Source organism: Xenopus tropicalis, chromosome 7 (assembly GCF_000004195.4).
Source record: "Xenopus tropicalis strain Nigerian chromosome 7, UCB_Xtro_10.0, whole genome shotgun sequence".
Classification (NCBI taxonomy): Eukaryota; Metazoa; Chordata; class Amphibia; order Anura; family Pipidae; genus Xenopus; species Xenopus tropicalis.
In genome coordinates, this window is record NC_030683.2 from 73,099,510 (window position 1) to 73,127,096 (window position 27,587).

The 27,587-nt window shown below is 36.9% G+C and overlaps 1 protein-coding gene across 3 annotated transcripts in view; it reads right to left on the bottom strand.

Annotated features, from left to right (window-relative positions):
• Positions 1–335: 335 nt before the first annotated feature.
• prdm10 (PR domain containing 10) overlaps positions 336–27,587 on the bottom strand; it is a 52,742-nt gene continuing 25,490 nt past the window's right edge. The window contains exons 8-24 of one of the 3 annotated variants that reach the window (XM_031904879.1): positions 27,125–27,328; positions 23,796–23,868; positions 22,795–22,912; positions 21,219–21,348; positions 20,530–20,751; positions 18,642–18,653; positions 17,005–17,352; positions 13,454–13,609; positions 11,308–11,487; positions 11,099–11,209; positions 9,414–9,614; positions 6,965–7,096; positions 6,394–6,564; positions 6,077–6,217; positions 5,325–5,472; positions 4,036–4,148; positions 336–3,914 (exon numbers count right to left, since the gene is read on the bottom strand). In XM_031904879.1, the coding sequence (XP_031760739.1) occupies positions 3,723–3,914; positions 4,036–4,148; positions 5,325–5,472; positions 6,077–6,217; positions 6,394–6,564; positions 6,965–7,096; positions 9,414–9,614; positions 11,099–11,209; positions 11,308–11,487; positions 13,454–13,609; positions 17,005–17,352; positions 18,642–18,653; positions 20,530–20,751; positions 21,219–21,348; positions 22,795–22,912; positions 23,796–23,868; positions 27,125–27,328 (2,652 nt within the window). In that variant the 3' untranslated portion in view covers positions 336–3,722. 3 annotated transcript variants of the gene reach the window in all.

The following is a 27,587-nucleotide window of genomic DNA, read 5'->3' on the forward strand; positions in this document are numbered from 1 at the left end:
AGATCAGGTGCTTATCCTATCTATACAGCAATATGAATCCTAAATATTAGATGGGAAGACCGCAAGTACTGCTCTTTTAGCAGCATATTTTTGTAAATTGGCAGTGTCTTTAATGTTTGATGACAAAATATACAACCACCATATGTTCTTGACTTTCCTAAAGAAATAACCACAGAAATGGCAACTACTAAAATTTGTTAAACATAAATTAATACCGTTGACGTAAATAACACTTTCAAATTTCTATCTAAAAAAAAGAGAGAAAACATTAAAACATTATCTAGAAAATGTGGCAAATACCTGCAGCCTGGTTGACAGGAATTATATATTTGGTGCATTTAATCACATAAAATGAATCATGCAGCTTGGGTCATTTTACCCTATGGAATAATTTTAACATGCAAATTTAGTTGCAACTATCACATCTACCTTTCTTCTGCTACAGTTTTCTGAGTGCACATGCACGCTGGTGATTTTGATTCAATTATAGTTGAGCAAATGCACACTTACATTCAGCATTCTACAATTGGTGTCATGGATGGAATCAGATATCAGATATGTCATTTAATTTCAATACAAGTCAGTGGAGGCAAGTCCATACTAAGCAGTGCAATCATTCTGCTCCAGTCCTACTCCAGATCACTTATTCTGATTGTAATTAAATCCACTTATCAGTGTATATAGGATGTCATGAAACTAAGTGAGAAAGCTAATTGCTTAAAATATTTGGTTTCTTTTGTATAGCTATGAGAACCCTGGACACCATAAAAATTGTCTTTTTTAGTTGACCATTTCTGCAGTGTTTTTGTTAAAGTAATCTCACATTGCTGGAGCAGTTCTTGCCATTGCAAATGTATATGACATACTGTCTTAATTGAAATACGGTTTCCAACAATCATTATATCACTTATCCTGAAATCAGACACACATATATATTCCAGCACCATTAGCTAGTATTAACAGGAAACAGTTGCCACAATTGCAGCTTGTGTAAACAGGTTTTTCATTTTGTTATATTGTTCCAGTAGATCTACTGACTATCACCACACAAGAAACATTCCACTTCCACACAGGAGTAAAACTTAAATGATATGTCTATCAACTAAAAAAAGAAACAGAGATCACAATAGAAACTTGGTGAACATTTACATCTTTGTGTGTCCCTAACTGAGAACCAACCAATAATAATAATAATAACTGTTCATGTAGGGAATTAGGGATTATGGGGGTAGAGAATTTAAGGAATAAATGAATTTATAGAGTTGGAGGTGGAAGTTAGATGCTGCTTTGGCAGATCACGACTCTAAAGAAATACATATAATAAATACAAAAGGTTTCAAGACCTAGATACAATTAGGAATAAAATAGTTCTTTCAACAAAATAAAAACTTCTGTTAATGGCAAAAGCTATGTACATATTTACACTATAAAACTTGAGAAGGATTATAAATAAAATACCTTCAGAATGTAAAATTCTGGACTTCAGTCCAGCTCATGACACCTACACAAAAACCCTACTAGTTATTCTAAGCATTTGTTCTTAAAACAACAAGTGCACTTTGGCAGCAAATACTGTATTTACTGTTTTATGTTTGACTAGAAAAAATGGAATTTAAGTGGTTATCGCATCACCCTTAATTTTTCCATAAGGGACAGGTGTGTGCTGCTTGGTCACAATGGTTCATTTTATCATCTTGGTGCATTTTTTTCTTACTTTATGACAGTTTTCCATGCTTCAGGTAGAATCACTTCTTTTGCTTTTTGAATGCTTTACAATTAAGTGTCACCTATTTATAGTTTCTATGGAAACAAATATGTTATGCTGAAAATACTGGGCTACAGGTAAACAAAAGACAATAAAGGAAAGCAGAAATATAAATCAACATGCAGTCCATTAAGAAAGGAGGCCTTTGCTTAAAAATGCAGATATGTGACAGACTAGAAATCAATAGCATAGAAATTGGTATCTTTGCTCACAATTAACAAAATGGTCTTAATCCACTGTTCAATATGAAGAAACAAACATTTTGTTATATTTGAAAGTAACAAAACCAAAAGACTGTTATATACATGGGATGAAGTACTGTGAGATCCAGTCATGCTTCATAACCATCATTAACACTTAATTTAGGCAACAGGGAAAACGTCAGCATATGTCCAATGGATTTAAAACAATGCTGGCATTTTTCTTGCTAATAAAGAAATCATGTCAGTATGACTTGCTCCCTCCTAGAACCATACCAACAGTCTTTTTATAGACCCCATGCTCATACTGTAGCTTCCTACTGCATGCCACGGTGAACAGAGCATTATTAGAACTTTGTTTCACCCTTTTGCCTAGCATGACATTAAAATTTATAGCTCTGGTACTCAAACTGTAAAAAGGGCCAAAGGCAATATTGTAATATCAAAGAATAGGAAGACAGTAGATATATCAATATAATGTTAAGAATTTCTCTCTGAACAAATTTCAATCACACTTCCTGCAACTGTCATTAACTTTGGCTAAATCATAGGTACTACCTTTAGTTCTAATGGATCTAACAGTTTTGTAAGGGTCGGTTTTACTTTCTGGCAAGCACTATGGATATAAGAAATTTTCCATTTTCTCTCAAATATTAAGACTGCTGGAAATGAATTGACAAGCTGTATGCCCCTTAAAGGTGATGGTCCACAGGTTGCACGCAGTTAATCTCGGATACCTCAGGCGACTAATCTCCCCGAAATGCATTAAAGTGAATTGCCGGTGGAAAGGCATAGAGGTTGCTTTGTTTTCTGGAGTTCTACAGAAAGAAACTTTAATCGACTTTGGAACATGAAATGACATGTATGCCTTCCCACCGGCGATTCACTTTATTGCTGCTGGGAAGGCATTTTTGGGAGATTAGTTGCCTGCAGTAGTTTTAACTGCGGGAGACTAATATTCCCCTGGGCCACCACCCTAAAAAGCCATAACAATATTACTTAACATTTCTTTTTCCAATACAACATTAACTTTTGATTACTATTTCACAGTATTAAAAAAAATATCTTCACTTTACATCTTACAGATTTAGTTTCAAATGAGGAACAAATATGGTTAAATAACTTGGAATTTTTTTGAAGAGCAGAATTATTCTTTCCGCCACTGACAAGTTTAGATCTATTCTTTTCTCTTTAAGAGATAATATGGATCGACCTTACTCATAGTAAAGTTATGTCCCTTCTTTTAGAAAGTGGCTTTTAAATATGTGTTGGATGACCAACACACATTACAGTTAAACAATTTGAGAGAATAAATTCAAGGTGCTTTTATGCTTCATATCCTTTTTACAGTGTTATTTCCTACAACATTAGAAATTGCTGGTAGGGTAAGTCCAGAAACTTGACATCATTCCCAGTTAAAGGGATATTAAGATCTTAATGCAAAGCTTCGTGCTGGCCATACAGTGTTGCATGTAACTACAAACTGAAGACTTTCAAAGCAGCAACAAATAAGCATATGTTCATGTTTAGATGTGTCACTGTCCCATTGTTTTTTGTTCTCTGCCTTCTGCAGGTATATTGCATTGTCCCAAGGTTAACAGTTCAAAAGCTTTACATCTTTAAATACTTTTCCAGGGACAGATGAAGACAGACACCCTGTGTGCTCACGATTCAAAAGTTTTGTATTAAGAAAAATTAATGTTTTTTTCCTTTTGGCTCCTTGTCTGTTCATCTGGTTTTCCGCACTCTCATATTTTTCAGGGTTTGCTGATGTGTACCTCACTGCTACCATTCATGTTGGTAGTTGTGGTGATTATGTATTGTGTTGTTTGAGATGAATTGCTGGCTGGCTGTTCCATATGGTCAGGGTTTGGAGTTGCCTCCTCTGCAAGAGAACTACTCTTCTTCATATCTAAGACTCCTTGTCCTTCAGATATCACATAATGAGTCTAAAGTGAAATAATAGCAACATTTAGAAAAAAAAAAAAGAAAATATTAAATAGTAATTACACAACCACATTGACCTGGAAAGATACAGTAAAAAAAATATTTTACATGGTATCATTTTACCTGAGTGACTGCTTTAACTTGTCCACTACTGACAGGGGTAACAGGTGTGCCTACTGCAGCCTCTGCAATCACATACTGCCCTTGAGGTAATGCCATCATCTGAATTTCAGAGGCTATAGCAGAGATAAAAGATTTATAAAGCCAGGCAGTTCATAATCTTTACATTCCCTATTTGCATTATTATGAAGTAAAAGGTGTAAAAACGCCTAATAAGCATTCATATATTAAATACTGTAATAGACTTGTAAAGCTGATGCATCAAAAATCACCAGAATGCGTGTTTTCATATATAGAAACCGATACGCCAGGACAAACCAATATCTATTAAAACAAATGAATTTGCCTGATTACTGGCACATATGGCATAAAAACATAGCACATTTGAATATGGTAGCTGAAATTATGTGTGAATTTCATTCTGCATCAATATGCAATGTTGTTATGTTAATGTTGTTATTACAAGGTTTCTGCAATACTGCTATTTAATGTCCTTTGTTCAGGTCACTATATTTATTGTAGGCATTTTGGTGCAAGTCATTACTTGAGTGATTACCGATATACCCTGTAAAATAGGATTGTTCTATATGATCTTACATAGTATTGGCTTGCCTGTATAGAAGTAATGAATTTATGCACCCCTCTCATTGGTTTAAAGAAGACAAAATGTGTTTTATTACTATCTTATTTGTTTGACTATGGGGCCAATTTAAGAAACCTTGGTAATATTTTCTGAACGATTATTATAGCAGATCAGAACGTGACATTGTAAAAACCAGTGCAATGTGCATCAGCCCTGCTAATAATTTATGTATTGTGACTAAGTCTGCAATCAAAAAATCATGGAACCAATGCTATTTATTTGGTAGGATGGTCCACGCAAGACGACCTGGGTTCTTAGCTCTTTGCTCAACTGACCAAGAACAGAGAGCACAGCTAGAGTTAGGCACAAATGCTACTACCCTCAGGCAAGGAATCTGGAAAGGGTTTATATAGAGTGAAACCTGACAAAGAGTGTTTGTACCTTAAAAAAACAATTAGCTACTGGAATACAGTAAACAGTGCGAGAAAAGCAGGTGGCAAACAGTAAGGACCTTTTCCCTGCTTTCCAGGCAAGGCATTAAGCAAAGACAGCCTGAACCTAGGAGGAGACTGGCACAAATGCCACAGGATTTTTAGGTATCTGGGTAGGTGAATGTAAAGAAAGAGATTTAGGTGTACAAAAGAAGTTAATATTCAAATCATCATTGGCTTTGAGGTTAAACAAAAACTGCTTTAAAAAAAAAATTTACGGTAGCCACGGAACGAATTCCAGCCACTGGGTAGGTATGCATGCTGCACAGCTGAATTAGCTTGGGCCTGAGAAGCTGGAGTCTGGAGCTGGGATGGGTTTACTTCCTCTGCTTCCTGTGATGAAGGGCTCAGAGCCTGACCTCCTACCTGCCACCAGATAAAATACAAGATTGATATAAATAAACCATGCAATTAGCAGGTATTTTTATGTCAATTGGCATTTAAGACAAGCAGTATTGAAGTATAAGTATACATTTTAATTATAGATAAAACTGTATAAAACAGAGATACTCTTTCCAAAAGTGTACTTAGTTTAACACTAAGTAAAATTAATCACAGAATGCTTAGATGCCTTTCCATATATTAAAGGGATACTGACACAAAAAAACTACTTTTTAAAATATAAATCTACATAAAAAGTTGCCTATAGGTTGTGTTGATCATTTTTTGCTGATAGGGCTGCTTTTGTAAGTAATTGTTACTTGAAATCCCAAAACCTGACTGTTTTGCCAACCTGACTGTCCCTTCTCAGCCTGTCAGTTATAGCTTCTAATGCTAACGGCCTCCTGCTGGACAAATATGGCAGCCCCCTCATAGAAGAACATGGGGGATCAGATAGGGAATGTAAAAGCTTGGACATATACTTTTATGGCAAAATTATAAATAGCATGCAAAGACAATGTTATGACGGATGTAAAAAAGGTTTCATTTCTGTTGTCAGTATCTCTTTAATATATTGGGACACTGATACCTGAGGTGTTGACTGGGTGCCTGATGTTGGCTCTGCCACCTGAATGTGTTGCACTTGGATTGCATGCTGCATATATCCTTGAGACTCGTGTAACTGTCCCATGTCTACAGTGGAATGCTGTGATTGATTAGGCGACTGTGCCTGTACAGAGAATAGACAAAATCATGATATGGTATGTGTACACATATTTGATGACAAGAAAACAAACCGATCTCTTACAGGATTACAACAAACATGACAATCACAGCTAGCATATAACTTTTTCCCAGAATCTCTTGTTAGAAGGGCTTCTTATGAAGAAGAGTTTGAACACTCACCTGGGCTACTTGCACAACTTGCAGCTGTATATGCTGAGGTTGCTGCATGCCACCGGTAGTTTGTGATACAGGAATATATTGAATACGCTGGAAATCACCCTGCGGGGTGCGGTATTCTGTAGTCAGTGTTTGTGATAATTCAGTCATAGCTTGTGTCAGAAGATCTGTAGTCTGCAACAGAGGAAGAGGCTGTTTAGATGGATTTAGGGAGCATAAAATCAGGTTGTGCTTTAGACTAATGTCCTACAGTGATCTCTTCTCTGCTATCGCAGGCCACTAAACGCTCCAAAATGCTTTTTCACCTGCAACAATAGGAGTCACCTGTGGTAAGGCTTACGCATCGCTCCAGGTTTCCAAAGTCGCACAAAGTTTCCTCCTGTAGGCAACTTTGCGCGACTTCGGAAAGCGAAAGCAATGTGCAGGCCTTTCCACTGGAGACTCCAATTGTTGCCAGTGAAGAGGCAACAATGGTGTGCGAAATACAGGGGAAGTGCCAACAGTACATCATGGTCAGTGCTTACAAAAAGGCATTGTAATTTGTCAGAGCTAACCTCTTTTCTCCAGAACTTACCACCACAGTCTCCCCGCTTGTTCCATCAGCAGTAAGCACAGCAGGTGCAGTACCGAGCACAGGGGCCTGCACTGAGATTGGCAGAAGAGAAAACTCTGGATGTTTTTTCCGTATATGCTGGACCATCTTTGTCTGTTAAAAAAAAAAAAAAAAGTAATGTTTTCCTTTCCTGTCATTACAAGAAAATTATACCCCTGAATATTGCAGGTCTCTATAAAAATAAATCACGTAAACCAGCCCATATGTAAAACACTGAAAATACACTGTATGCATATAATAGTGCTCCTTAAGCAATTCATTTTTTAAAAGAGCAAACAGTTTTTCTATATTTAATTTTGAAATTTGACATGAGGCAAGCCACTTTTCCCAAGTGCCCTCAGCCTTGTGCTCTGATAAGTCTTTCTACAAAGTTCCTGAAAATTTCTTTAATCTGCTCCCTATATGAACTGCTGTGAGTAAAACTGACTGACTGAAAGGAAGCATTTTCATGCAATTCTGAAGAAGGCAGTTTTGCCCACAACAATTCAAATTCAAAGGTATTTTGGGTGCTTTGTTGCCTGTTGGAAGTATAAGTTCCTGTGGTCAACAAAGTTCCCTATCTGCCATTTCCCTTAGGGCTACAGCAAATGGAGAGATGTAGGGTTTGATTGCTGCTGCTGTCTAGGAAAACCAGTTGTGGTTGAAAAGGCCCTGTCTTCCTAGCACAGCTTCTAATAATATGAAATGTGATGTGGCTGACAAGAAGATGCTAGTACACACACACACAGAGGTTCATAACACACAATTTTTTTTGTGAGACAATTTGAAAAAGTAGAATAAGTAAAGAGTTTTTGTAAATGTTTCCCTACATATGCACTTTTATGCACAAAGTATGCACTGTCTAAATAATTAGCCACAATAATAGAAGCTCAAATACCACCTATGATATGTGAAAAATAATAAATTTATTTCAGTCTATGATTAAGTGAGCCTATGATTAAGTGCTGGGTAAGCATGAAACACATTAGGCATTGAATGTAAGGGTTTTTTGCTGTTGTATTATGTATTATATTTTTTACTTATCATAGGTGGTATTTGAGCTTCTATTATTGTATCTAGTAGTTCTAACCCTCTTAGATCACCAGGGGGAGTTTTGCCATATACCACATGGTATTGTTTGCCCATTTCTTACTTTTTAGTTCCAGGCATCTCCAATATTTTGGTACAGTGTAAATTATGCCTCAGGATCCTAAATAAATTATTCAGTAAAATGCAGATGGCAGGGACGCTCCAAATACATTAAATGCAGAGCGAGTGAGTGGGAATTTTAGAACCAAATACATATGTAAATGTTAATTGTTAATAAAACTTTTATTAGTTTATATTATACGTGCTACATGGTGAAATCCCAATTAGGTTAACCCACAGGTCAGTGTGAAACACAGGTCATACGACAAGACACCAAAGTGACGATTAAAAAATAAAAATGTAAAAGTGAAAAATCAAAAAGATATTTAAGGCATCAACTATAACAGGAACCCTACTGTAGAAATAAAATAGTTTTATTATTTAATTTTACATTTTTAATATTTCAAATTAGTTATAAATTGATAAGGGTAGTCGGATATCTAAATCAAGGGATCACAGACACCCACGGGGACAAGAATGACCCACTATGACTGGTAAGTTTCAATTATCTGAGTCCAGTTTGTGCATTTATCTACCTTGAAATTTTGGAGGACTACACCCAGGCATAGGGTGAGTGCCTACCATTTGAACTGTTATATATAAATATATATCCAAAAAAGTCCAGCAACACCGAGTTTTATTTTAAAAAAGATCAATTGTGTATTAAAAACGCATGAACGTGTTTGTGTGTGTGCGTGTAATGATTTTGGAAGATTATTAAATGTCACTTATTATGATATAAGTTATAATATCCGTGAGTTTAATATTTGTTCTGAAGGTATAGTTTTCCTACGTATGCTGGTGTTTCAATAACCCATATAATCTGTCGAATTAGAGTTAGGTTAACACCTTCAGCTAATATAAATAGCCCATCTTTTTATTTTTTTGTCTTTTCTAAAGACATCATCCCCTTTTCTCCCCTTGTAACTCTTTACCTTATTACTCTATCCATCCTTTTTTCCCCCATTTTTCCTTCCCTTCTACACACACTTTCTTTACCCATTCTTTTTTCCACATTTAAATTTTTTTTTTTACCCATCTGCTTCTGGGCTTTCCCTTTGCAGCATTTTAATGTTCCCGTTTTTATGCTCTACTCTTTTCTCTCTCAGCCTCCATGTTTTCCCTATACATTTTAACCTAATGCCACATCTTTATCTTTTAAGATAAATCACTCTGCCCATTCACCTCCTTTTATCCATTTTTTTTTATTGGATTTTTATAACTTGATCCCTAATGAGACTGGAACCTGCATTGTAGCCTGGAAGTAAAATGCTAACCCTACCTTACTGCTATATTGCTTGGAGCAGTGTGGACAGCAGACTGGAGGAGTTGCTATAGTTCCTGTAAGCTGTGTGTGTGTGCTTAACATTGGGTCTGGTTCCCCAGGACCAGCTGGACGAAGCTTTCTTATGCTGGGAGGGAGCTCGGCTCCTGGATGGTTTTTCAAGATGTGGGCTTTGCGCTTGCTCGCACTCTTGTAAACCTGTACAAAAAAAAATAAAATAATCTATCAATTATATGATAGTAACCCAATGTAACATTATACTATTGTGAGCACTCACACTGGCAAGTTGTATGACGCAATCTTTAGTGTTTTAAAACCTTGTAAATCATCCACAACCAACTTACATTGTTTGTAAGGTTCTGCAATTATAAATTACAAGTCTTTATCTATTTTACATTAGCTTATGATTTTACCTGGTAAAAAGTAATGGATACACAAGGAATAGCTTTGGTTTTTTTTCTTTACAGGCTATGGGTAAACTAAAGTGGGTTTTATGCAGCTGTTTTCAGCTCTGATCCAGAAATTCAGTACACAAGCAAAGCTAACATAAAGTGTACAATGTCATCACACGTGGACAGCTAAAGTGCACAGAATTTATAAATCTTTTCCTTTATAGCAGATAATTAAATGAGAAATAATGTTCAACAAATAATCAGTTTAGAAATGCTACAGTGTATGTTTCAGGCTTATGTACCATGCAACCATTTAGCATTCAAAATCTGATCCTATGAAGATGCCCCTGTAGCTCCCAATCTTTTCTGGACTGCTGCAAATTATTTGAGCACAGGAAACAATGTAATATATATAGTATATATAAGGTTATATTCTTTATATAAGGCCAAATAGTAATTAATTCAGGTTAACATTACTTGGCAGCATAGAAACCAGGGCATTTTTCATCATCATGAATTACAATCACTCCTGTAGCATCACCATTTATAACAGATATTATCTAACAATAAGCCACAAAATGGTCCTATAAGCTATATAATATGTCTGTAGGGGCTGTATCAGCAGCTAAAACTTGAATAATAATAAAAGTTGAACAGGTATGGGACCTGTTATGCAGAATGTTTTGGACCTGGGGTTTTCTGGATAAGGGATCTTTCCGTAATTTGCATCTCCATAACTTAAGTCTGCTAAAAATCATTTAAATATTGAATAAACCCAATAGGCTTGTTTTGCCTCAAATAAGGATTATTTATATCTTAGTTGGGATCAAGTACAAGGTACTGTTTTATAATTACATAGAAAAAGGAAATCATTTTATAAAATAAAAATGATTTGCTTATAATGGAGGCTATGGGAGATGACCATTCTGTAATTCGGAACTTTCTGGATGACGGGTTTCTGGATAAGGAATCCCATACCTGTATTTATAAAGTGCCAAAATATCCTGCAGCTCTTGTGTAGAAGTGATTACTATGAAATAATATTTCATTACCACATTAGCAGGTAGAATTTACTGGTCAACTATTTAAAACCAAACATCTTATTGGTTGCTATGGGTTACTGATCCTGGGCAAACTTTGTGGCTTTTATTACATATGGGGGTAAGTGTGGTGGAAACTAACTGAAGGGTACCTGTCACCCTGAAATTAATTACATTGGAAAAGTTAGTAGAATTCTATATCTTTCATTTTGTAAAACAATCAGGTTTCTTTTTGGTGCCTTGAGCATACCTTTTCACAGTACTGGCAGTAATAATCACGGTTAGGCTTTATAATTGGTAAAGTGAGCTCAGGAACCTCATCAATCTTCATTTCAGGATGTCGTTTAGACAAATGATTAACCTGCAGTAAAAATGTAACAGTTATGAATACAAGTTCTAGGCTTAATCTGAAGTAACTAAATGATATTCTAAGAAAAATCAATGTCTTTTCCTACTGACCAGCATGCCTCGCCTACGGAATCCCATCATACACACACGGCATTTAAACATGAAGCTCTCATAATCTGTTGATGCAAGACGTGGCTTAAAGGCTTTGGCTCTGCCTGTGCGATCAGCTTTTTTTGCTTCTCTCTCAGGGTTGTGCATGCGCTGCATATGTTCTCTCAGCTTGTCCTTTCTCTGAAAAAAAATTAGTGTTAAAATATTAAGGAATAACATCTCTAAACTTATTTATATTTAGGGATGCCCCAAATCCTGGATTTGGTTTTGGGATTCCACCGAATCCAAGCCTTTTTTCCAGTACAATTCAGATATTGCAATATCCAAGCGCCTGGCTGTGCCGATTCTGAACCTTTAAAATCTCTGACTTGTGGTCACGTGAACAAGGAAATCATGATATTTTCTAAGCGCAGTACTTTTTAGTCCTGCCTATGCAGATTAGAGGTTGTATTCAGTTCAGGATTCAGGGAATACTTCTTGAAAGATTTGAGATTTGGCCAAATTCAAAAACAGTGGATTAGGTGCATCCCTATTTATATTACAAAATCACACTAACCATATGAACTAAGAATACTTGAAAAACTTTTCTTTAATACATAAGGGTCTGCCTTTCATATGACAGAAATTAATTAGCCATACTGGTAAATATAAGGATAATTAAACCCAGGGTTTGCCCACTGTATTTTTAATAAGGCCAAAATTGTGGTTCAAAAGTGTCTAAAACTGTCCATGAACCTGAGCTGAAATTGGCTGACATGTTTGTGCCATTGCTTATTAGGCAACAGATGCTTGTCCATAAACTTTTCTAGGCCACTACTACTGACAAATGCTGACACATCTGCCAGTCAAGTAATTTCAATAAAAGTCTAACAGGAGCAGTTTTGTGTATGCCAAGCAGTAACCCATGCCAACCATTGAGATGTTTGTTTTTAAACAGGTGACCAGTAAATGCTTCCTACTGATTGGCTGCTATAAGTTACTGCTCTTGGACAAACCTAGTGCCTTTTATTATATAACCCCATGTGTGTGGTGGGTACACATGCACCATTAGAAATCAGCTGGTCCAATCTGGTGCTGAATTACCTTTCTATGGTACAGTGCTATTAAAAATGGTACTATTAATCGCTCCTGGCACCTCAGTTATTTTTTTAATCACAGTTATCTGTGGTGCCCCCCTAAAGTCTTGTCCTGAGCAAAGAAACCAGATGGCCACAGATGGCTTTGCACAATGACTTAAATAATTTATACAGATTATTTCTAATTTTAAGATTTGGGATAGCCTTCACATAAAAAACGTTTGATAAGCTCATTCTCTATCCAGTGTACAGAGCTTTGGCTTTTCTAATTAACAGAAAACTGTAAAGGGAGAACCAGAAAGAACAAGAAAAGTCAACATGAAGAATGGGGCTTATGAGCCATAGGAGTAATACAGTCTTCCGAGATACTAGCTCCCAGCAATAATATCAATATATATCAATATAAAATCAGCCCAAAAAATGTGAAAAAGGCATTTTGGGCCAACCTCTGCTCCACTCCATTAACTGTATGTAGGCCAAAGCTATGCCTGTCAGTGCAGTTACACAGCACTGCTGACGAGAGCAGATTCGCTTTTCCCCACCTACCACCTCCCTACCTTGCCCTTAGTGGACCCTGTTTCTTAGTGGGCCATATTGCTCAAAAGATTACTGAAATTAATCCATTCTGACAAATTTTATGCTAGTCTCAATTCATTTATAGATGTGCAGTCATGTACACAAATCATAGTATTGTAAAAGAGAAAGGGCTTGGGAAAGCCTGAAACATTGCTGGGGGCACTTTGCTCAGAATGTTTCACAAATAAATCTCATTGCTAATTGATCCTGAGGTTTTTTTGTAAATTGCCCTTGCAGGTGGGGCTTGTACCATGTGCCCAACAACCCCTGCAAAGGGTAAAAAGTGCTTTTGCGTGTTTTGTGAGCTGGTATAGAAAACAGAATGTGATGAAAAACAAATTACAACGAAATGTGTAAACTATTGACCATTTACTAATTTATTGGAAGGTACCTTTGCAGCTATGACTTGCTTATTTAGTTTGATAAAACTTGATTAACACAAACACAGAGTGCATAAATGTTTATAAATTGTGCTTTTGAATCTAAAAGCTTACCTTAAACTGTTTTCCACAGGTGGAGCAGAGAAAGTCTTTGCGGTCTGAATGTCTGAGCATGTGCAGACGCAGCTTATCTGGCCGACAGAAAGCTTTGTCACACTCTGTACACTGGTAAATCTTTTCAGAATGGAAGCTGCGCACATGTTTCTTTACCTATTTGAAAAATAATTATACATTAATAAGAGGAAAAATATCAAATAAATGGGTTTGTAAACCACCAACTTGAGTTACAGAAAAAAGGAGAAACCACAAACTTAGTTCCAGTCCAGAAGTACAATGCTTTCAGTACCTAAACCACTAATTCTGCACAATAAGCACAAAAAGGTAATTAATTGCAATGGAAAGAAAGAAATGCTCAAGAGAATAATGCTGCAAATATATTTTGCTAGAGTGTCCCTTTCTTCAGAATAGCCTACTAAAAGATGAAAACACATGACAGCCTTACTTTGTTTATGGTTGTTTGTTCTGTCATTTTGTATTCCCTGTGATGGGAAGTAAACTATAAAGTGAAATAATTCAAATAAAGGTAAAACTAAAATTTACAAGATGCTCCTCAGTTGTATGTGCTGTTTTGTCTGTTTCAGTTATACCATGTGATACATTTAAACAGAATGATGTCGTACGTGGGTGGGGCCTGTGCCCATCACAGTGCATAGAGAATTATCACAGTTCAGCTTATGCCTGTAATAACACATAAACTAGTCACTGTAGCACATTTTTTATAATAACACTCTGCTGAATGTGCTTTTCATATGTGTAACTCTTTTGATTCTGAGTTGCTTACTGAATAAAGTTTGCTTTTTTTCTTCATTAAACCATTTTTTCTAAAATCGAGGGAGGACACAGAAATCTCTGGGGGAAACATATATATAATCTTATGTGGAGAGGCTTTGGAGCAGGAGACACTGAAATGCCTACCACAATGCAAATAATTTATTATCCTTTACTTAGATAGCACAATGTAGTTCCACAACACTTTACTAAGATCATCATCAGTCTCTGGAGCTCACAATTTGAAGTTTTTATCACACATACAGATACATAAAAGTATAGTCACTTTTATCAGAAGCCTGTATAATTTTGGACTTGGGAGAATACTGGAGCACTGGAGGAAAACCACACAAACGTAGAGATAACATACAAACGTGCTGCAGAATCAAACCTAGAACCCCAGTGCTGCAAGGAAGTTATGCTAACAGTCGCACCACTTTCATCTACAGCAGGGCTGTCCAACTAAAGGCCCATGGGCTGGATGAGGCCCTCGACAGGATTTTTATGGTACACAGTCTGCTCAAGAGCTCTATAGACTTCATTGTTTGTCATCATAATTTTAATATAACCTGGCCCTCAAACATGCTGCATAAGAAATAATGGGCCCTACTGCTCTACAGGAATAGAGTTTAAATGTTAATAAAAGGGTACAAGGAAAGACAAGGAGCTGGTTTTCTCAAAAGCTTCAAATTTTCTCAACCATGAGGATCTATAAACCCTGATAGACTGATAATCTCACTCACAAAGGTAATGTTAAAAACTTAGCTTTGTATAAGCCTTTCACAATGCATACCTGATCCTGTAGTTCTAATCGCATAAAACAGCCACATTTTGTGTGATACAACAGCAAAAAACGAGTTATACAAACACTTTTTTGACCAAGGTCAGCAAAGTAAATAAACCCATCACACTGTACTTGTGTTTTCCTATTGAACAAGGTCAGCAACGCCATAGCTTGGTTTAAAGAAATACTGTCATAGGAAAACATGTTTTTTTTCAAAACGCATAAGTTAAAAGTTCTTCTCCCGCATTAAAATTCATTTTTCAAAAGCGCAAACAGATTTTTTTTATATTTAATTTTGAAATTTTACATGGGGCTAGCCATATTCTTCAGTTCCCAGGGTGCTGCAGCCTTGTGACTTGTGCTTTGATAAGTAGATAGATAGTAGAAATCACTTTTAGCTCTATGATACTGTGAGCAACAAAATCTTGTCTCAGCAAGAAAGAAATTCAAGCACAAAAGCTTGTTTTCACCCTTCAGATACCATCTTTAGGGACAAAATATAAATGAAAACTCAAATGGGCTGTGTGTATGAGCTGAAAGAAACCTTGTATTTCTTAAATCCTCTCATTTAGCTCAACCTGCATCAGACATATTATAAAGCACTTGTTCTAGAGAAGCTTACAATCTTTAGGAATTAACCTGCATATATTCCTTGGCAAGTGAGTAGAAACCAGGGTATCAAGGGGAAATTTATGAGTTATAGCAAGGGTCTGTAACATTTTATACGCATGAGCCACATTCAAATGGAAAAAATGTGTTCAGGACAAGCATGATAAAAGTTCTGGGGGTGCCAGATAAGAGCTATAATTGGCTATTTGGTAGTCCCTATGTGGACTGGCAGCCTACAGAAGGCATGTTTGACATTAAACTGGTTTTTTATGCAACTAAAACTTGCCTCCAAGCAGGAATTTAAAAATAAGCATCTGCTTGAAAGTGATACTGACACGAGAAAACTACTTTTTAAAATATGAATGTACATAAAAAGTTACCTATAGATCATGTTGATAATTTTTCGCTGAGAGGTTTGCTTTTGTAACTAATTCTTACTTGAAATTCCTAAACCTGACTGTTTTGCCAACCTGACTGTCCCTTCTCAGCCTGTCAGTTATAGATTCTAATTATAACAGACTCCTGCTGCTGCACAAATATGGCAGCGCCCTCATAGAGAAACATGGGGAATCAAATAGGTAATGTAAAAGCATTGGACAAATACTTTTAAGGCAAAATGATATAAAGCATGCAAAGACATTATTATGACAGATGTAAAAAAGGTTTCATTTCAGGTGTCAGTATCTCTTTAAGGCCACTAGAAGCAACATTTTAGGGGATGGTGAGCAACATGTTGCTCATGAGCCAATGGTTGGGGATCGCTAAGTTATGGGAACCTAGACTGCAGCTGCAATGTTCTTTGACTAAGTAGAACCAAGTTTGAAAATAACACAGATAGTAATTACTCCTGAGCACTTATAAAAGAAATGTTCTGATTAGGTATTTGCTTGGACAATAGAGCAGTAAGACTTGATGAATACAGAATTGCCTGTATTTGACAGTTCTGTATTTATAAGGGGCAGCAAGTAGGTGTCTCTTAGCCAGTCCCCTAACTTGAGTATAAGTAAGGGAGGACTGGTGGGCACAAAGTGCTATGGAGAACTGTACTTACCCACCTGCTTTTGCCCCCTTTACTTCTCTATCACTTGAAGCAGGGGATTTCAAAAATGGCCACTCAGGTGCAAAGGATATATTTTCAAAAATGCGCTTTCTAACAAACAACAATTCTTAATTTTTTTGATAATACCATGTACTTGACTGTTATGTTTTAATGCTTTTAGTTGGCTTATAGTATGGTGCTCAATGTTACAAAAAGATCCCTAATCTGAAAACACCACATATCCACGATTTTGAATCATAGATCCCATAGCTGTACATTACTGTAATGAACTGAAGATTCACAAATAATCTAATTTATGAGACTGAAGACAAAAAACATTTTTACCTGAATAAAATCAGTAAACCGTTTTTTGCAGGTGGGGCAGCTAAAGCATCCATCAATAATATGGACAACAACATGGTCCTTTAGTAAGTCCAATCTGTCAAAAGATTCTGGGCAGAAGATACAAGAATAAGTCTTCTGGTCCAAGTGAAACTTCATGTGATTCTCTAGGGAACTAGTGCTTATGAAGCCCTTATTACAAATGTCACATGTCAAAGGATAGTTGCCATCTCTTCCATGGAATCGCAAATGCTGATCCAGTTTCTCCTTCTCTCGGAAAGCCTTTCCACACTGTAGACATTTGAAAGGTCGAAATGACTTGCGGATGAAGAGGTGCTGCAAGGCAGCATTCTGTAAGACACAAGCATTTGCTTCCTTAAACAAAATTTATAAATTCTGTTAGCTTTATTTTCTGCCATTAGATCTACAGTGTGTCGCTGATGCTGTTGATTCCTACCTTATAGCATAGATAATTATGATATTAGCACAGCATTTGCACAAATATTAGTATAACTTACAACGCAAGTGCAGCATAACTGCTATTAGTGCTCATTTACACAGCACTGGAGTTGAGAGAATTGGTGCACTCTGCAGTTCGTATAGATTGAATATCCAGTACAAGGTGCAAACAGCAGCACTGTTGGGTAAAAGGCAGCCCTGAATTAGCACCTGCAAAAGGCAGGTAATGAGTTGAGAGCTCTGCTGCACCTTGCTTCTTTTGTTGCCCACTGAATGATGTGGACTTTTGCATGTTTCCATGTTTAAAACTGAGCAGATCACTCTTTCCTCTATCTGTATAGAAATGCAGGTGGAAAGGAGCCACTACGCTTAGGACAGGAAGCCTGTCCTATCATAAAATACCCATCATGGAAACACAAATGTGTAATAAACATGCAAATATATTTGTATATTGACATATTCCAATTTTGTATAGAGCGCCTTACCACCTAGCAGGACTTTGACCTGGCTCCTAACTGGATGTCAAAGCTATGGAAAAAACTGTCTAAGCACTACACCATCATTTTACTTACCTTTCTACCAGTATCCCAAGCATCTCCTGTGCAAATTCTTGTTCGTGCATGTGCAGTAAAGTATACCCTTTCAGATTTACTCTACTGCACATGTGCAGAACACCAAGCGATAAGAAATTAAGGTAAGGAGATTCTGGCGCAGTGCTCAGACAGTTTTTACACATAGGGAAAAAACTTGTCGATCTATATGACTGGGGGGTGCCTAACATTTAGGCACCCCCCAGTGATATAGCCTTTGCATGCCCTTTAAAACTTGCACAGGCAATGCTGAAAAACAGCCTAAAGAAAAATTGGACAAATGCAAACCATATGCCCACATAGACCTCAAACAAGCTAAACAAATGTAACAGTGTGCTTTAACAAACTAAAGCAAGTTTGCAAGGGGTTCTAAATCTAACACAAATTCTTTGCTGACTGGATTATAACTTTTTTCCAGATTTTTCTTTTTATAATTCACATATAGTTTAGAGTCCAAGAGATGTGTGAAACAATGGCAATGAAAACATTGTATAGGAAACACGCCTTAATGAAAGAAGCATTAACCAAATGATTCTCACCAACCCAGACCATGATATGGAAACCAGTTGGAATATGCTGTAACACACCTACCTGCAACTCCAACTGAGTGATTAGCATGAGGGAAAAGAAACATATTACCACTTGCAATGTCACTTAAGATAGGCAAATGTACAGTGCTGCATATCCTAATAGCACTATATAAATAAATCTATATACATGCATACAAAACTAAATTCTGAAGAGTATGCCATGTTATAGAAAAAAATATTACATGGGATTTTTTGAAAAAACATCTTTAAACATTTAACAGTTAATAGGAGCCCAAGTGCAAGAGCACTAAGGGTCGCCTTAACTAACAGTCAGTGCTGTTAAAATCGCAATAAATATTACTTAAAGTCCCTTTTTAGGGCTCTGGCACACGAGGAGATTTGTCGCCGGCAATTTTTAAAAGAGCGTTTTGGCGACAAGACGAGCGACAAAACGCCAATACTAAATCAATGTAAATCGCCAGCGTCAAAACATACGAGGCTACTTCAAGTCGCCTGCTGTTTCAAATCGCACACAGACCCTTTTCTGAGCGACTTGAGTAAACATGAGGGAGGTTCAACTGTTGAGTGGTACCATGGGTAGCAGATCGCCTGGAGCTCAACTCGCATGAAATCTCTTCGTGGGTATTGTCGTGGCGACTTGTCGCCAAAGCGCCAGGGGGAAAAAACACAGGCGACAAATCTCCTCATGTGCCAGAGTCCTTAAAGCTGGAGTTCGTTGAACTTTCCACATGATCCACTTCAGCAAACAAAACAAAAAATTTTTTTTCAGTTCTCCAGCGCTGCAGGGAGTTTAAACAAACAGACCATAAGGGGGAATAATGTGTGTATATATACATACATATACATATATATATATATATATATAGTTCACTTTTTGGCAACAAAATAAAAAATTTTTTGTTCTTCATAAGTCCTGCGAGTGCGGTTTTCGTTGTTTTCCCTATATATATATATATATATATATATATATATATATATATATATATATATATATATATATATATATATATATATATATATATATATATATATATATATATATATATATATATATGGTGTAGTATATGATAAAAAAATTGTTTTAGTATCACCCAAGTGAAGAAAAATATATATATTAACAGTGCACACAAAAAGCCAAGGCAAACATACATGCTGGGCTACATCAGCCAATTAATGGACAGCGCTCTGCCTTTTGCTTTCACACTACTTTCTGTTACAGTTAGAGCTGCATAATTTCTGGTCATGTGATCTCTGAGGGAGCACACAGCCCATCACTAAATGGTGAATCAAGGGAAAGTATGTAAAACGGCAATATTTACTTATATATATATTCCAGTTTGGCGAGATTCTTTAATAGGTCACTTCACATAATATAAACTGTTTGTTAAGTATTCATTCTGCGGCAAATCATATTGTTTTTAGAATTATATTTTTTTTCTATTCATTACACTATTAACAATTATGACACCTCTGCAGAAAATTATAAGCCTAAAACATATATTTTTTCTTCTTGCTCCACTGTGACAATGATTACAGCAATATTGTATATATTATAAATTGTACATTGATCAGCCTGCCAGCTTAGTAACTTGTACATAAAGCAACATGTACATAAATACGATTATACATTTATTTATTTAAATGAAAATCAACTGTTTGCATTGTGGTGCAGTTTAGTGTGTGTGAAGTGGACAGAATATATGAATCCTAGAATTAATTTTGCTAAAGCTAAGCATATAACACAACAATTTCTAAACCTTTTAAATTAGAGTGTCTAATTTAGAAAGAGCTCATTTACAATCATATGCTAAATATCATGAGTACAGTTTCATAGCAACCAGTGAACAAGAAAAGGTAAGTAAAGATCTTATCCATCCTTTCTCTAAATGTATTTGACATGGGCACATTTAAAGGGAAAAATAACTTACACGGATTCTCTTAGCACGCCGCATGTCTTCTGCTGTTAAAATGCTTGTTGTTGCCACTGGTGTGCTTATTTCATTTGGAGGCAAAAGTTGGGTGGCTTGCTGCTGATTTGGTGTCCCTTGTGTGGATGTGCCAAGTGTGAGTTCCGATTGCTCTAATCCATTTAAAGTTGAATGTCCACAGTCCTCAAAATGTGGACCTTTATTGTGGAACTGCAGTAGGTCCTGTCAGAAAGCAATAACAGTGAACTATATGGAATAATTTATATTTTTATAGGTTGGTGTATAAACGTGAATAAAATATAATATTATAATAATATATAATGAATGTTAAAATGTAAATACAAAAAACAACAAAAAAGTGAAGAAATGCAGCTCACAAAAGAAACAAAGGTTCCCTTAGGAAACCTCCAGATAAATTGAAAAAAGATAGAACAAAAACAGATGAAAACATAAAGCTCAAACATTTGATTACCTAATTACAGAGGCACCTGAAAGCACAGAATGTACACGTAGCTCCTGAGTGTTGTGCTCATCTCTTTTAGCAGAAGAGGAGCAACTGGCAGAATAAACAGAATGCCCTTTCCACAGTAACGAGGTTCTGAGTGCTAAGTGTATGTCAGTATGTCACCCTAAGGGACACAATGAGCTCTTACATCTTTATTCCATACTATATAAACATGTGCAGCTACCTGAGTCCCTAGGTCAATCTTCTCCCGATTCTCACTGGAGATATCAAATCTTAGAAATTTTGGAGGCCTCCCCGGTCTCCTGCCAGGGCCAAATTTCCTTCTTGTCCTTGTACGACCACGTGGTTTTGTTCTGTAATGTTATAAAGCAGACAGTTTTGGATTCTTACTGGCACAAAGGGAAAATGTATAAATATGGTATTTGTGTAAATCTAATTAAAAAATTGTATATATAAGAGACTAATGAATAGAATATTTTAATTTTCAAATAGTGATGAGTACTTTGTTCCAGAATTACTATAATTTAAAGGCTTAAAAGAAGAACTAAAAATTAATATGGCTAGGAATGGACTACTGCTTTATGAGGTCTTCTGTATCTTAGGTATTTCACTTGAGAGCCATTTAAAGACTATTGTTATTTGTGCCACAAAGAGAGATTCTCTACATGTTATTTGAAATAAAGATTTACAGTAATACCTAACATGCAAACCTTTTCAATTACTCGACAGACCTTTTTTTCAGAATGCATAATTTTAGAACAAGCCCAGAGCAAGTGATACAAATTTGTTTTTCTAGTGAACTTTAGAACATTAGGCAGTTATTTTTATTTAGCTGTATGCAAAGGCATAGTAATGACATAAGCTTTATATAGGATAAGAATTTAAGAGAAACGACTACAGGCACTGAACGAAACCATAGTGGGGTTTCTGATGCCTCATCAGATGGCCAGTCATCAGCTGTCACTTCAGCTAGGTGCTTTGCCCAAATTGCTTTGCAATCAGACTTCTTTTAAGGCTTTTAAGGTTTGTAACGTCATATGTCTACTAATAGTGCACAAACGACTCTGTGCTAATGCCCGTAGTGATATCCTTGCAAAAGTCTTAAGAAATCTATCTATAAATATACCAGAAAAATGTTGGATGCCACATGGTTGCCAGGTCCCTCGTAGCTCTGAATTTTGAATATGAGGTAAATTACTATTTTCTCACAGTGGTGTGTTTGAGGAAATAGCTGGTACATTGGTATATGTCGTTAGCATTTTACAAACCTTATACATATTAATCAGGCCATTGGGGTGCATACATTTTGATAAACACAACAGTATTTCCCTGGTCCCCCAGCATTTGCTTAGTATGTGATTGCTAGTATCTATATTATTTTTCCTGAGCTAAGGTATAACATGTTGCAGTGGTACTGTTAAATAATATGCCCTCCATTTTTGAAGGTTCAGTCCCTCCCTGGCCATGGGTTGTTGCAAGCCTGTGTATAACATTTATGATCTTTTCTCTGACTAAAATAAGGGATTTAGTTATCCCAGCACCTTCTTATCCATTCATAAGCATATTTAAGAATTCTTACACTGAAGTTGATCAAAGGGGTTTGGAGTGTAGAATTTATCAAAAGCTAATAAAATAGACTGTTTAACCCCAAAGAATTCTACTGTATGATTCTTCCAATCACTTGACTCATTTCTGGATTTCTATCTTCATTTTTATTTCTATTACTAAATGTAAAGGAGCACTTAATATATGATAACTGATAAGCAAACAAGTAGCTGCCTTTGTGTTTGCTTTACTACCTGCTAATGAAGTCCAGTTTCTCATCATGAGAGTTAAGGTGCTGCTGGAGCTGTTCAGAACTCATGAAACGACGATTGCACTCATAGCATGGCCAATTCTTCTCTTGTTCCCGAAGAACTAATCAAAAAGGAGCAATTCTATTTTAATTCAAACTTTTTCTATTGAGATTTTATGCAACAAACCTCTAAATGTATAAAACTGTAGTGGTCATTCACATTTCACTGGGACAACTAGTGCCAGATTACTAAGGGGCTGATTTACTAAGACACGAATTCGAATTGGAAAAATTCCAATTGGAAAACAAACATTTTGCGACTTTTTCGTATTTTTGCGCCTTTACGACTTTTCGGAAATTGTCGCGACTTTTTCGTTACCAATACGATTTTCGCGAAAAAACACGAGTTTTTCGTAGCCATTACGATTCGCTCGTATCTTGTCGCGACTTTTTCGTATTGAGCGCTCGTAAGCGGCGGGCGAAACTTTCAGACTTAGCATGATTTTGGAAGCCTCCCATAGGACTCAATGGCACCCTGCAGCTCCAACCTGGCCCAAGAAAAGTCACCATACTGAAGCTTGAATGAATCTGAACGCTACGAAAAAATCGCAACATTTTGCGAAACTTTCGGAATGGCTACGAAAAAGGTGCGACTTTTCGCGCAAGTTTGAACACTACGAAAAAATTGCCAGATTTTGCGCAACATTCGGAATGGCAACGAAAAAGTTGCGATAATTTTCCAATCGTTACAAATACCGATCATTACGAAAAAAACGCAATCGGACGCATTCGGCCGGTTCATGAGTAAGTAAATAGGCCCCTAAGTGTACAAGCGTGTGCCAATTGTGGCCTCTTTTTTTAACTTTGCACACTGTGTCTGCTTTGTAAATCACTGTGTGTTTACCTTAGGAAAATATCAGGTGCGGTATTTGTATAAGCTACTCCTATCACAAAGCAATAAAGGGAATATACTTAAAGAACATAGCATGAATTTGGTATTCTTACCCTTCCTTTCTTCCTGTGTTATATCATGGATCTTTTCATTCACAAATTCAGCATAAGAGGCCGCATACCACACCTGCAAAGACAAAATAAATATATATATCCAGTACATATCTGACAGTATCTAGTAGAATTAAGTCTAAAACAACTGGACTTTTCTGAGTTTTTCTTGAAAACGTTTCACCACTCATCCGAGTGGCTTCTTCAGTTCAAATGACTGGTAGGGAATTCCCCGGTATTTAAACCCTTGATGGTAGTAGAGTCACAGACATCCAATCACAATGGTTCCATTGAACTTGTTCAGTTAGGTGTTAGCTGAAACTGACAGGTGTAAGAAGGTATGATCCAGTCACAATGGTACCATGATTCTCATTGATGAAGGTGTTAATCCTTCAAAGTACATGACTGGAAGTGTGAACTGTTGTGAAACTGCCGGGGTAAGGATGTCAATGCGCCATTGTATGTTGGTGACAAGCGGTGTCTCAGGTCCCCTACTCTGTTCAGGGATGGTTTTTCCAGGTTGGCATAAATGGCCTCTTTCACACCTCTTTCAGACCATCTGTCCTCTCGGTCCAAAATATGCACGTTACTGTCCTCAAAAGAGTGACCTTTTTCTTTGAGGTGTAGATAGACCACTGAGTCTTGTCCTGAGGAGTTTGCCCGCCTATGTTGGGCCATTCTCTTACAGAGAGGTTGTTTTGTCTCCCCAATGTATAAGTCTGAGCACTCTTCACTACACTGGACAGCATAGACCACATTACTTTTCATGTGCTTGGGTGTTGGGTCTTTCGGGTGCACCAGCTTTTGTCTCAGGGTGTTGCTGGGTTTGAAAAACACAGGAATGCGATGTTTGTTGAAAATTTTTTCCGATGTTCCAGCAACATATGGGATGACTATGTTGTTTCGCCTGCTGTGTTCCTCCCTTCTGTTTGTAGGTCTGGTCTTTCTGTTGGTCTTTGATTTGGTTTTGATGAAGGCCCAGTCTGGGTACCCACAAGTTTTCAGAGCTCCTTTTAGATGTTTATATTCTTTCTCCTTAGCCTCTGCATTGGATGCCACAGTTTCAGCCCGATGATGTAGAGTCCTAATTACACCCAGTTTATGTTCCAAAGGGTGGTGGGAATCAAACAGCAAGTACTGGTCTGTGTGGGTGGGTTTCCTGTATACTTCAATATCCAGGTCCCTCCCCTCTTTGATAACTATAGCACAGTCCAAAAAAGCCAGTTTGCTGTCTTTCACATCTTCCCTTGTGAACGTGTTGTTTTTGTCCACCGAGTTTATGTGTTTGGTGAAGGCTGGAACCTCGCGTTCTTTAATTTTGACCCAGGTGTCATCCACATATCTGAACCAATGACTTGGTGTTGTTCCCTTTAAGGTGTCCAGGGCTTTCTTTTCCACTTCTTCCATGTAAAGGTTCGCTACAATTGTCTATAGAAAACTTCCTTGTGCTTGAAGTAAGTGGTATTGAGACATAGGTCCAGTAAGGAACAAACTTGTTCTGGGGTCAGCTTTGTTCTGCTGCTGAGGGTGGTGTCTTGTTTCAGCCGTTTCCTCACTGTATCAATTGCCTCGGCAGTGGGTATGCATGTGAACAGAGATGTTACGTCATAGGACACCATTGTATCATCGATCTCCAGCTTTAACTCCTTCACTTTTTTTGACAAAGTCCATGGAGTTCTGAATGTGGTGTACTGTGTTTCCAACTAAGGGGGCTAAGATGTTGGCCACGTATTTAGCAATGTTATAAGTCACACAGTTAATGCTGCTGACAATTGGCCTCAAAGGGGCTCCTTCTTTGTGTATTTTTGGGAGTCCATATAGGCATGGAGTGGCTTCGCCTGGGTAAAGGCGACGGTACAAAGCTGGACTGATGACCTTTTCCTTCTCAAGGTGCTGCAAGCAGTCTATAACCTTCTTCTTGTAGTTGCTTGTTGGATCTCTCTTGAGTTGCTCAAAGAAGAAGCCACTCGGATGAGTGGTGAAACGTTTTTAAGAAAAAAACTCAGAAAAGTCCAGTTGTTTTAGACTTAATTCTACTAGATACTGTATATCATGACCTGGATGAATGAGAATCTTCATAGACATACATATCTGACATTTACATACATGTCTAGTTAAGAAGCGGAATGCTTTTAAGATAAAATGACTGAATGTTGGTTGTTGTTAAATGTTTCACTACTTCTCTTTCTAAAAGAATGAAATTGAAGCACTTTCGTTGATAGCATGAATTTACAGAAAGCAATATATTTGTAGTAATATAATTAGTGCCACAAATACAGCACTACAAAATGAAACACTATTGTGGTAGGGATTTTAACACTTTTGCAAGGAACCCAGAGAAATACAGTAATTTAGCCTCATGGCTCCAAATCTATCCTGTCCATGGTTTAATTACTATCACCAATTCTATTTCCGTGTACATTACTGTGTATTAAATGGATCATGGAGACTCTCCATAAACAGCAAGGTGACCCATATTTGACTCCCAATTCATTGCCTAAGGATCCCTGATTAATGATGTGGTCAGGATTATAAAAATGTCTTCTATGTCATATGTTTGCTATCAGCTTTGTTGGATTCTGCCATATTTTAATTACTTTTTAAATAAACCCCTGCCCAATCAAATGTGTGCTAAATATAGTTATCACTCACCACTTTAAGGAAATTAACACCCTTGCTAAATTGCCTTTTAGGCAGGTGACAAAACACCCAAAAATGCCATTAGGCCTATGTGCCTAATCTCTCATAAATACAGTTCTGTCAAATGCAGACAGTGATGCATTCATAGGGACGGCTGCAGGTCTCTCTGAAAAGGAGTAAAAAGACCAGCAGTAATTCACGGGTAAAGGAAGGCAGTGATCATAGCCAACTGCCCCCAATTTTTCCAGTTTTGCACTACCTTTCAATAGTTACCCCTTATTAAATAAAATAAATAAATACATGTGGCAAGGGTAATGAAGGAATGCACTTAAGATATTAACTAGCAGGTAAATTTTAATATAGTTCCAAACACTTCTAAATTTATATACTTTGTTTAAACACTAGAAAGAAGTAATCACACATCCATGCAGAAAGGGGGAAAAGAATATTCATATTTTATTGTTAGGTAGAGGCCAAATGCTATCATCTTTGGAAACCTGTAGGTAGTACGTCCTATAGACATTTCAAAAGCCAACAAATATCTCAAAATAAGAGTACAGATATGCAAAATGTGGTTAGCTTATAAAACTGTGTCATAAACACATGAAATATGTATATGCACATCATAAAAATCGCCATATTTTACATAACAACAATGAAAGGTTAATAAAAAAAAAAGGTTGAAAGGCTACCTTTAGCTCCTGCTTGGGTTCAATGTTCTTTATTGTGGTAAAATATATGTGCTGACCATATTGATATGCTACTAAATTCTGTTCTAAGTGATTTTGTGCTGGCCGTACAAACATCATCCAGTTACATAGGCTTTCTTCGGATAGCTCAAACCAAAGATCCTCCTGAAATGCCCCCTCTGAGTCAACAGGGCTGTTCAGTGCTACCTGGAAAGAAAAAGAAACATCCAAGACTGACCTTCAGTTGTAGTTTAAGGACCTACAGGGCCATAAGGCAATGACAGTTCTGAGGCCCTCTTCACAGCCTCTACATCTTTTGGATTGATCCAAATACACAATAAGGACCATTGCCATACTGCAGATTAAGGCAGCATTGTTTAAACTAGAAAGGGAAGTTTGAGAACAAACTTTATGTTGGGTTGAAAAGCGTGAAGTCACTGAATGAAATCTGATCTGTAGTTGGCTC